The sequence below is a fragment of the Trichosurus vulpecula genome, chromosome 1, assembly GCF_011100635.1.
Source record: "Trichosurus vulpecula isolate mTriVul1 chromosome 1, mTriVul1.pri, whole genome shotgun sequence".
In the NCBI taxonomy this organism is placed as follows: Eukaryota; Metazoa; Chordata; class Mammalia; order Diprotodontia; family Phalangeridae; genus Trichosurus; species Trichosurus vulpecula.
This window is the reverse complement of record NC_050573.1, coordinates 282,918,849-282,930,853: the sequence shown is the minus strand read 5'-3', so window position 1 is coordinate 282,930,853 and position 12,005 is coordinate 282,918,849. Positions and strand designations below refer to the sequence as shown.

Here is a 12,005-nt window from a genome sequence, read left to right as displayed (position 1 = left end):
TGCGCCTAACCTGTGGTACAGCATCCTGAGCTTGTACTGGTCTGATCAGCCACAGTCTGAAACACTGTTACTTGACTCTAGCTTAGTGATGTCATTTTGGTCCTGTCTAAGAACCAAGGAGCTTAATAAATGCTTGCTGAATTGAATTCCTATTCTACCTACCTTTTACCCCTAATGGAAGTAATCAATCCATTCCATCAAATTTTTCACATTGCTTTGCACAGATCCCTTTTTTATGCTTATCAAATTCTATCTTGAATTGCATATAGTTAATTACCCCCTGTACCAGCCTGTAAACTCCATTTGGTCAAACATTATCTTTTATATCCCTAGAAATGTACACTATGCAAAACAGGCTCTAAATTAAGTGTTTGTTGAATTGAATCCTAGACAGTGCATTTTAATTGCATTTTATTTTTATCTCAATGGAGGAAAAACTATAATGATAAAAAACATCCATCCCTTTAAAGTATAATTAATTGTTAAGTAGTCCTCTGACTAGTAATCTAGTTAATTATATGTTCTAGTTAATGGAAAAAGAAGTCAATTTTCGAAGAAAAAGAATATAATCAAATATACTTACAAAAATATAAAACATACCTTAATGCTAAAATCATACTGAGCATAATTAAATATTTTTGATATTCTGAAGATAACCTAGGATCACTTCCTGGCCACCATTTCCAAACCATGTACCGGCACTTTGGCAATCTGGATCATCCTCATCCTCTTCATCCCCTTCCCACACTGGACTCTGTCCCTAGCACCACCCTGGGCTATGACAGGTATATAAAGTAAAGCTTTTCTTGCCTGAAACCAGGCATCGATTTCCCATTTCTAAACCATGGCTCCTTGAGTTTCCCCTCCCATTTCCAAGGTCCCTTTAGGTGTTGTTTTCATTAGAACACTGTCTGGATGGCAGGGACTGTTTTGCTTGTTTGTTATTTGTATCCCCTGTACTTAAGATTTTGCAAATGTCGATCATTTGCACCTCACAACAGCTCTAGTACATATTAAGAGCTTAATAAATGCTTTTATCATCCATCCCTCCATCCGTCTGTCTGTCCATCTATCCAAGATCATCACTAGATAAAACTACCACAATACTATATACGCAAAAGTGCTGGTTAACAGGAATGACTGCTAACTGATGCAAAGGGAACTAAGCAAGAGGAAAGCCACAGATACGCTGACTACAACAATGTAAACTGAAAGGACAGCAATAAAAAAACAATTAAGGGGGACTATGAATATGGAACACTATAGGGGTTTTTTTTTGGATACATTGGTCAGTTTTGCTAAGCTTTTACCCCTCTATTTTATTCTTTGTTATAAGGGATGGTCCACTGGGGGGGAGAAGGGACAGAATAGAAGTATAATTGATACTATAAAAAAGGAATAAATTAAAATTTCAAAGAAAAATGACTTCTAGTCAGATAAACAGTTTTTACTATATTTTATTTCCTTGACTTGGGATTTTTCATATGCAATCTGTGATTTCATATTAGAATTTTATACAGAGGATTTAAAAATACCAAGTGAAACATCTTTCTTACCTCCGGTGTCCCACAGAATGTTGTAGTTGTGTCAGATATAGCAATCCCTTCTTTACATAACCCAAAATCTGTTAAGACGACATGTCCCTGTCAAGTACAGGATATTAGTATAATAATACAGACCAAAAAAACCACAATTACATTTTAATAGAATTTTGGAATTTACCTATGAGAAAAAATAAAAAAAAATACTTACTATTGAGTCCAAAAGAATGTTTTCTGGTTTCAAGTCCCTGTCCCAAAAGAAAAAAATCAGACCTCTACATTAATTAAGATATTAGAGGAAAAAGAATATTAATTACTAGGAACACTTTTGAAATTTACCTGTACACTATTTTTATGGAATGTAAGTAGCCCAAAGCACTGGCAATTTCCGCAGCATAAAATCTGGCTCTGTGTTCTGGAAAGGACCGTTCTCTTTGTAAGTGAAAGAAAAGCTGTCAATAAAAAAATCCATGCTAAGATCAAAATGAAAAGTAATACACATACATTTTATAATTCCAAGGGCTGAATTTATTGGCACTATTTTTGCAATAAAGTTATCCTGGTCAAGTTTGGCCCCAGAAAGAACACATGAGAAAATGTTCCTCCCTCCCTTTTTAGATATGGTATGCTGCTTGGTTTTTTTTTGAACTACTTTTCTCTTTTTTTTAAGCTCAATAATAATTGACAAAGGTAACCTAGAAACAAGAATGTAAATGAGATTGAGAAAAACAGACTTTTTATTTATAGCATAGTATTTAGAAAAACTAACAATATAGTAAGATTATATACAAAACTTACCTCCCCCCCATTAACAAAATCCAAAACAAAATAAAGCTTTTCAGTTGTCTGGAATGAATAATGTAATCCAACCAAAAACGGATGCTTCACATTTTTCAAGAGCACATTACGTTCAGCCATAATATGTTTTTGCTGGAAAATGGAAAGAATCAACTTGTAACATACACTAAGAACAACATTTTGGTTAATTGAGAAAGACAATACACAAGTCTTAATTTACCTCTTTCCTCTTCAGAACAATTTTTTTCTGCAATACTTTGACAGCATAAAATTTTCCATCTAGTTTCCTTTTTGCAAGAAGAACCTGTCACATTTCAAGACAAAGGAATAATTATAATTTTTAGCATTGTGTTAATAATAATTTGTCAGTAGAAATGACATTAAAATATGAGGCATCAACATCTGCTTTACCACCATACCCTAAGGTCCATGGGACTTTGTCATTTGACATGCAGTTGAAATCTTCCACGGGTTGTTTTTCCCATTAGAACGTCAGCTCCCTGAGAGTAGGGACTACATGACTTTTCTATTTGTAAATCAAGTGCTTAGTATGGTGTTTTGTACATAGTAAGTGCTTAATATATGCCTTGTTCATTAATCCATTCATTATCCAATAAATAAAAAATCTTAACTTGAAAAAAGCAGACACAAAATGACTGAGATAACTGCTTGTGTTCTGAAAAGTGAACCTTTCTGATTTTACTTGCCTGACTTCCTTCCTTTTTCCTTTAGACTAGTGTTTCAACAATAAGGCTAGCAGCTGCTGTGGGGGTGTAAAACCAACAACCACCTGCTCACAGAATGCTGCAAGCCCAGGTTCTTTTGATCTGCTTTACTAAGGAAAGCACCATTAAGGGGTTAACAATCTTACTTTAATCCAGCATACAAATATTCATTCACTTAGTTCAGGGGAAAAAGCCAGCACCCTGAACTTTGGAGCAAATACAAATCAAATTACAAACAGACCTAATATAACTCATAGTTACCAACATCTGAGTTCAGCTGGGAGCTCGACAAGGGCTGGCCCAGAGTCACACAATACTCACTGTTGTGCGTCAGAGTCACACATGTGACTCACCCACATGACCTAAAATTGTCACAAAAACACAACCTAAACCCACATGGTCTAAAAGCCTTTGACATCACAAACATGTCACTCAAACCCATATAAACTAGGCTTTCCCTTGAGGCAAGGAGATCATCAAAGACTCCTAATTTAATCAAGTAAATAAAGGCCAAACTCTTCAAAGGCACTTGGTTGAATTAAGTGCCAAGAGCCCATTTTAATTGCCAATACAACTAGATGGGAAGATTATTAGAGGAATGAGGTTCTGATCCTCTTCTACTCAGTAACTTTTATTAGTTTTTAACAATCTCATCTTCACTTACTAAAGATAAATGACAAAGTTAACTGGAACTTGGAATACCTAAAATTTTTCTTTCTTTTAGCGAATTCCTAAAAAGTACCTTTTAGAACTACATTGGAGCATCTAAATTTTATGTCATGATTTATATTTGAGAAATACAAGGAGAGGGAGATGATAAACATGTAATAGAAATAAACATAGCTTTTATAATTAGGTTTTTCTTTTAAGCTTCAGTTTGAGGTTTAAGCATCTTATTCTAGAAGCAGCCCTCTGCTGCAGGTAGTGGCATAGCAGTACTTAAGCATATTGTGCACCCTTAGCTTAGTAGAAGGTTAAGAGGGACAAGTATGACAGAAAAAGGAGGGGGAGTAGAGATGGCTGAGCTGGTTGTAAACTAGGAGAGGCAGCACTGGATAGTGAGAGAGTGCTGGGCTCAATTCTGTCTCTATGCCTAGCTACATGACCTTGGCTGGATAAGTCACTTCCAACCTTTCCAGGTTATAGTTTCCTCTTCTGTAAAGGAAGAGTGTTCATACTAGATCAGGGGCCACTAAACCTAACATAAAGAGCCCTACAGGATGCACAGTGACTTAGAAAAATCACACATCAACACTATCATTGTTCTGCAGTATTTAAAAAAATTATTGGATATTTCCCAATTACAGGAGTGTTGTGGCTGCATATATCCTGGACTAGATGGTTTCTAAGGCCTCCCCTATGAAGAAAATACCCTATGCTTGCTTTACAAAGACAGTGTGAAGCAGAGCCAGAACTAGAATCTACGCTTTCAAATTCTCAGTCCACTGGTGCTATTTCACAGTGAGGAATGTGACTTATAAATATTAAAATGCTACTGAAATGTGATCTGTTTATTCCAGGTAAGAAACTATACCATGCTGACTTCCTCCGTGGCAAGGATTAATCAGAAAAGCCTCTGCTGGTAACTGTGGTTTAGAATCATACACACAGAAAAAATCCACAGAACATTAACTAAAACAAACCTTGCAGTTAATCTAATTGAAATTCCAAATTTCAAATGAAGAAACTGAGATTATTCTTTAAAAAAACGGCTGAGGGGGAGGTAATTGTGTGAGAAATTTTTCCTCCTCCTATGAATGTGTAAAAATGCATTTAGCCCTCCCTCACTCAAATCAGTCAACTGCCAGTCATGTCATCATGTCCCTGATGACGTGGTCCTCTTCAAAAATGAAAGACAAACACAACACAAGTGTACTAAATACCCCCCTTTATAATTGCTCTCAACATCATAACTAAGCTCCCTTTCGTTGCTCTTCTTTCACTTTACCTCTTCCTTCTTTTTGCCCGTTCAATCCTGGTGCCTTCTACTAGAAAATGTTCTTATCAATTGCTTGAAATGAGTTTCCACTTTATTTGTACTTTATATAGCTCCTTATCTCTAACAGCCTCCAGATCTGCTGGGATCATAACATTAACCGTTCTAAATACACCCGAACCTTAGTTTTTTCCAGTTAAATGAAGATGCCTGACCCCCCCCCCCCCCGCCAAAAGTGTTAAACATGCTCTTGGATGACTCTACCTCTTACTTTCTGAGACTGCAGCTATTCTGCTCTGTTCTCCCTTTACTCAAAACCACTCAATGTTTTCCTCAATGTGACAGGAGCAATGGTTACTCAACAAACGTTAGGCTAATCAGGCAACTAAGGTCCCTGCCATGTGAGTGAGGCTATTTTTTCCCTAAAAAGGCAATGAAATCATACTGGAGATTTGAATGGTCCAGGGGACTGTGGCTCAAACTGCTGATAGAAGTTGATGGATTAAAGCATAAAAAGGCTGGCACAAGAGTAGGGGCTAACTGGGCTGACTCGGAGCTGGGCTGTGTTCAACTGAAACAATGCTCTCTTTGCTTAATATCCTTCACAAGCTATTGTTAAGTAAATTTCCTTTTAGAAAATATGGTCTACAAGCCAGGCAGTCAACAAGCACTTATTAAGTACTTACTATGTATTTAGTGCTAGCCACTGCTAAGCTGAGTATAGTAATAAGAATGCTGGACTTGGAGTCAAGAGTGACCTGGGTCTGAATCTAACTTTCAACACTTCTTCAGTTGTGGGACCTTGGCAACTAACCGATCAGATCCCTCTCTGTAGTACGAGGACAATAACACCCACGTATTTACCTGGCAGGGCTGCCATACAAAACAAATGAAGTAACATACAAATATTTAAATGCTATCTAAAACTCAATTGTTATTTTTCAGCTTTTTTATTCACCTTCATGTGAGCTCCTTGAGGACAAATGCTGTTTTCAGTTTTGTCTTTGTATCTCTTGGAGACTAAGGTTATAAGGCAAGTGGCAAAGGGACCAGTGATCCTTCCTCTATCACCATTACTGGAATATTTCAAAAGCTCATTTATAAAGACTAAGATCAGGGCAAGGACCAAATATGACCCGAAAAGACTGATGATGAAAGCACACTTCTCACTTCTTGGCAGAAAGGTGATGGACTAGAGGTGCAGAATGAAATAAACATTTTCAGATGTGGCTGATGTGTGAATTAGTTTTGCTTGATTATACTTGTTTATTTTAGATAAAGGAAGGCTTTCATTTTAAAATGGAGGGGGAAGAGTTGCCATAGTGAGGGTACAGTGAGATATAGTAAAGAGGAAAAAAAGGAATCAGTGAAACTTTAAAAATCCTGAAGGGGTCAGAAGGAATTTCAGAAAGAGGTACAAATAAGTAGGGCAGTATTGTAACATATGCTGGAAAAAACAAAAACAAATCAAGTCCAAAATAATAAATAATCAGTTTTATAGGCAATTCTGTTTTCTGTTCTTGTATATGAGAAAGTTTAAGTTCATAATAAAAAGAAGAAATATTATAAAAGCTAACCTGTATGTTGGCTATTTGGAACTTGGAAGCCATTTCCCCACAAAAACAATGCTGGAAATAATGATTATGTTTCCAGGCTATGTCATAAAAACTTGTAGTTCATTATTACCTTTCATCTTATTCAATTTGGTCCAGTGTTCTAGCCTGTCAAGATATTTTTGAGTTCTGACTCTAGTCTTCTAAGACATTCAGTTTTGTGTCATCTGAAAATTTAATCTTTCATCCAAGTCTTTGATCAGAATAGTAAAAAAGCACAGTGCCAACCTCAGATCCCTGATGCACTCTAACGGGGACTTCCTTCCAAGTTGACATTAAATCATTAATAAGTACTCTAAACCTGGCCTTTCAACCACTTCTAAATCCATCTAACTTACTATCAGTTAGCCTGAATCTCTCCTTCTTTTCCATAAGAATAGCATGAGATATTTTATCAATGCTTGACTAAAATTTAGGCAAACCTTATTACCAACCTTGTGAAGAAAGTAAATAAGGGTTAATACAGCGTACATTCTTGTTCAGTCATGTCCAACTATTTGTTACCCCATTTCAGGGTTTTCTTGGCAAAAATACTAGAGTGGTTTGCCATTTCCTTCTCCAGCTAATTTTACAGATGAAGAACTGAAGTAAACAGGTTAAGTGATTTGCCTAGGGTCACACAGCTAGAAGTATCTAAGGCCATATTTAAACTCAGGAAGATAAGTCTTTTGACTGCAGGCCCAGCACTCTATCCACTGCACCTCCCAGCTGCTCATAGCATATCTGGTCTTGATGAAACCAAGTCAACTTTGTGTGATTACAACTTACTTTTCTAAGATATTTACTAACCATTCTTTAGTTAATACCTTATAGAATGTGGTCAGGAATTTAGGTCAGATTCATTGACCTAGAATTTGCAGATTACATTCTCTTTACTTTAAAAAAAAATCAGCAGGAGCCTATGAAGGAAACATTTAAGGAACAGTCATCTAAGCAGAGGAACCAGGATAGTATTGTGATGAAAGTCAAAAAAGAAGAAAGGGAATAAATGGCAATGTCAGATGTGTCAGAAAGAACATGAAGAATGAAGACAGAAAATTTCACTGGATTTGGCAAAAAGGTCACTAAAACTTTGGAGAGCAGATTCGATAGGACTGGAGAAAGAAAGCAGGATGCATCTCATTACAAAAGGAATAAGTGGTTAGGAAATTGAGGCAGGTTGAATATTCACTGGACAAGTTGAGCTATGGAGGAAAATTTAGAATACTATGTTACTTATTCATATTCGGTTGATATTTTTATTTTATGTTCTTTAACCAAATTCTCTTATGTTTGTGTGTTTTTAAAACAGTTTTCCTTTTAACCACATTTGGTGGCTTTTCTCCCCACGATCATTAGTTTCTACTTACTACTCAATTTAAATTTCAAGATAAATACAGTTAACTGTGTCTAACTATGTCTGCATGAGTATTGACAGTACAATTTAGTATTACAGGCTCCCTAAATACCAGGGAACCCAGAACCATTTATCTAGTTTCAAATACAAGTAGACTACTGCATGTATGTATAACATTTTATTTTATATCCATACTGACAACTGGAATGAAAATCCAAGTGTTCCGATGCCTTTCATTTTTTTCTGTTTGAATTTAACTAAATTCAATTCAATTTTATTTTATTTTCAGGTCCACATTCTCTTCTTCCCACCTTTTCCTATCCCCTCCTTGCTTGAGAAAGCAAGAAAAACAAAACCCTTTTTATAACCATGTAGATTTAAGCAAAACAAATTCCTGTATTGCTTTACTTCTGGCTCTACCCCCCACTCCAAAGCCTCTAATTGTGCTCTGAGTCCATCACTTCTCTGAGGTGGGTAGCATACTTCATTATGAGTCCTCTGGAATTGTGGGTGATCATTATGTTGATCAGCATTCCCAAATCTTTCAAAGCTGTTTGTCCTTACAATGCTGCTGTTATTGCACAAATTGTTCTCTTGGTTCTGTTCCCTTCACTCTGCATCAGTTAATACATTGTCCCAAATTTCTCTGAAACCATCCCCTTCACCACTTCTTACAGTACAAGAATATTCCATCACATTAATATAACATAACTTATTCAGTCATCACCTGACAGGTGTCATTTCAGTTTCCAATTCTTTGCCACTATAAAAAGAACTGCTATAAATATTTTTGCTCATATGGCTTTGATCTCTTCGGGGGAATAGATCTAGTAGTAATATTGCTAGATCAAAGGGCATGTACAGTTTGATAGTCTTTTGGGCATATTTTCAAATTGCTTTCCAGAATAGCTGGACCAGTTAATGCACTAACAATGCATTAATGTCCCTGTTTTCCCACAGTCCCTCTAGCATTTGTCATTTTCTTTTTTTTGTCAACTCTGCCAATGATGGGTGTGAAATCATACTAAAGAGTTGTTTTAATTTGCATTTTCCTAATAATTAGTGATTTAGGGCACTTTATATGGTTTTTATTAGCTTGGGTTTCATTCTCTGAAAATTCCCCATAGACATTCTTTGACCACTTGTCCATCAGGGAATAGCTCTTATTTCTATAAATTTGACTCAGTTCCCTATAGGTCTTAAAAATGAGACCTTTATCAGAAAAACTTGCTGCAAAATCCCCCCCCCCATTTCTGTTTCTTTTCCATTATTAGCTGAATTGGTCTTGCTTATATGTACAGACGTTTACAATTTTATGTAATCAAAACTTTACATTTTACCTCCTATCAACTTCTTTACCTCTTGCTTGATTATGTGTTCTTCCCCTAATCCACAGTTCTGACAGGTAATTTCTTCTGTGCTCTCCTAATTTGTTTATTATATCATCTTTATGTTTAAATCATGTACTCATTTGGAGCTTGTCTTAGTCACTTTTCTTTTTTAAGGAGTATCTCTTCAACCCTAACCAGATTGCTTAGAAGTGTTTCCTTCCCTCCTTCTTTCCTTCCTTCCTATCTCTATACTATTCTATGGCCCTTGTGAAACAGTGCCTTATATAAGAGATATTTGCATATATTTTATCTTTCCTATTAAACTGTGTCTTGCAGGAAAAAAAAACTGTCTTATAAAACTTTGTATCCCACACAGTTCCGAACATAAGAAAGTATTCAATTAAGTTTTTTTTCGATAAATTTACTGAATAAGAAAATAGAGATACTTTACCTTGCCAAAGCTGCCTTTTCCAATAACTTTTAGGAAATCAAAATCTGTTGGTTTCGCACTGAAACAAATTAAGACAGAAAAGTAAACCAGATTATTAATCACAGTAAGAATAATGCTGACTGTCCCAGTTGTGAGTGGTGTATTAGCACTGAACATTATGGCATGCTGGTTTCAGCTATTTATAAAACATCTGAGAATGTCTTTATAAAAACCTGGTAAATTTCAGGATTGTTAATCTAAAAATATTTAAATTTCTGCTTATTACACAATGATTATAATAATGTAAATGGAAAGGATAACTACAAAACAATAAAAAGCAAATATAAAGTTAAAAAGAACAAGATTGACCCCAAAGAAGAAATATGAGGAAATACTCCCACCCCTTGTTTTTGCAGAGGTAAGGGGTTCACAAATGTGGAACACTGCATACAACGTCGAATTTTTGAAATATATCTATTGGTTGTCCAGAATTTTTTTCTCTTATAAGGGATGGCTCTCTGGGCCAGGGGGAAAGGGAACAAGAGGGAAATTGAAGCAATGTAAAAACAAGATCAATAAAAATCTATTTTAAAACTTGTATTTTACATGTACTTCAAAATATATTATGATGAATGAAAAGACATCAATCCACTAATCAAGTATTTACTACTACCTACTATGTATCAGGCCCTCTGACAAGTGGTGGGGATGGATTCATGTACAAAGAATGAAACAATCTTTATGCGTAAGGAGCTTATATTCTAATAGAGAAGACAACAGGTATATTAAGAATACACACGTGTATATTTGTGAATATAGAATAAATATAAAGTTAATAAATAAAGTTGTACAAAGTAATTAAATACAAAGTAGTTAGAAGGGAAGACAGGAAGGGCCTCATGTAGAAGATGGTGTCTGAGCTGCATAATAAAGGGAGAGAGGGATGTTATTAAGTAGAATAACGAAGTGCATCTGGATACATGGAATGGACAGGAGACAGGCACTTACTTACACACATTTGTGAGTGTGAAATGAGGAATAATGTCCAGTGAGGCTGGAAAGACAGGCTGTGAGCAGGTTGTATAAGATACAGTAGTCTGTACTTTGTCCCAGAAACAATAAGGAGACACTGTAGCTGGATGAATAGGAGAGTATGCCAGCAGTGTGTAGGAGGGTCAGAACAACCAGAGGCAGGAAGAACCATGCGGAATCTGTTGTAGCAACCTAGGAGAGAGGTGAGGAGAGCCTGAACTAAGGTAGCATTTGTGTAACTAGAAAGAAGCGACCAGATTCCATTAATGCTGTGAAGGTAGAAATGGCAAGATTTGGCAACTCACTGAATATGTAGGATGAAGAAGAGACTGGCGTCCAGAATAATGCCAAGGTTATGAACCAAAGTGACTGTAAGGATGATGGTAGTTCTGATAGAAACTGGGAAATTAGGGGGAAAAGATAATGAGTTCAGTTTGGAAAGCAATATACATCCTAACTAAATTTGTGAGCTGGCATCATGGAATATAATATTTATAGTTGGTAATATCTGTTGAAGGGGAAATATTGGAATAGACAATAAAACTACTAAGAAACCTTTTTCTAGCCACAGAAAAATACAATCACAATTTCACAAAGATTTATCAATGGCTGTGTAACTTACTTTGTTTCTGCCTTTAAATGGAGGGAGAAGGAAGCCAGAAGCAAAGGAATCAGAAAGAAAGTTAAGGCCATTCCTTTCTCTAGATCAACCTAGCAGGTGAATATTCTGTTAGTGGGTGGGAAAGAGAAAAGCTGTGGGCAAAGCTGAGAAAAAATTGCTAGAAAGCTTGATGTCACTCTTGGTCTAAAGCTATACTAGGAATATGCTTACTCCAATATAAAAATGCAATCAGTCAAGAAGAATTTATTTAGTGCCTGTCATATACCAGGCTCTGTTAAGTCCTCAGGATACAAAGGAAGGCCAACAACAACAAAAAAAAAACCAGTTCTTGCTCTCAAGGAACTCACTGTTTAATGGGGGAAACTATGCAAAGAACTATGTACAAATAAGATCTATATAAGATAAACTGAGGATTGTCTCAGACAGAAGGCACTAAGATTAAGGAGCACTGCAAAACGCTTCCTCCAAAAGGTGGGACTTCCACTGAGGCCTGAAGGAAGCCAAGAAAGCTAGAAGGTGGAGATCAGAAGGGAGGGAGTCCCAGCCAGTGAAAATGTTCAGTCAGAAGACAGTGTGTTTTATTTGAGAAACAACAAGCTGTCCAGTGTCCCTGGATGGCAGAGTATGGTGTAAGACTAGAA

The 12,005-nt window shown here is 36.2% G+C and overlaps 1 protein-coding gene across 2 annotated transcripts in view; it reads right to left on the bottom strand.

Annotated features, from left to right (window-relative positions):
- LOC118831213 (serine/threonine-protein kinase Sgk3) overlaps window positions 1-12,005 on the bottom strand; it is a 161,327-nt gene that overhangs the window by 25,464 nt on the left and 123,858 nt on the right. For both annotated transcript variants that reach the window (XM_036738433.1, XM_036738422.1), the window contains exons 8-13: window positions 9,732-9,789; window positions 2,560-2,643; window positions 2,340-2,471; window positions 1,881-1,993; window positions 1,753-1,789; window positions 1,557-1,643 (exon numbers count right to left, since the gene is read on the bottom strand). In XM_036738433.1, the coding sequence (XP_036594328.1) occupies window positions 1,557-1,643; window positions 1,753-1,789; window positions 1,881-1,993; window positions 2,340-2,471; window positions 2,560-2,643; window positions 9,732-9,789 (511 nt within the window). The remainder of the gene's footprint in view (window positions 1-1,556; window positions 1,644-1,752; window positions 1,790-1,880; window positions 1,994-2,339; window positions 2,472-2,559; window positions 2,644-9,731; window positions 9,790-12,005) is intronic.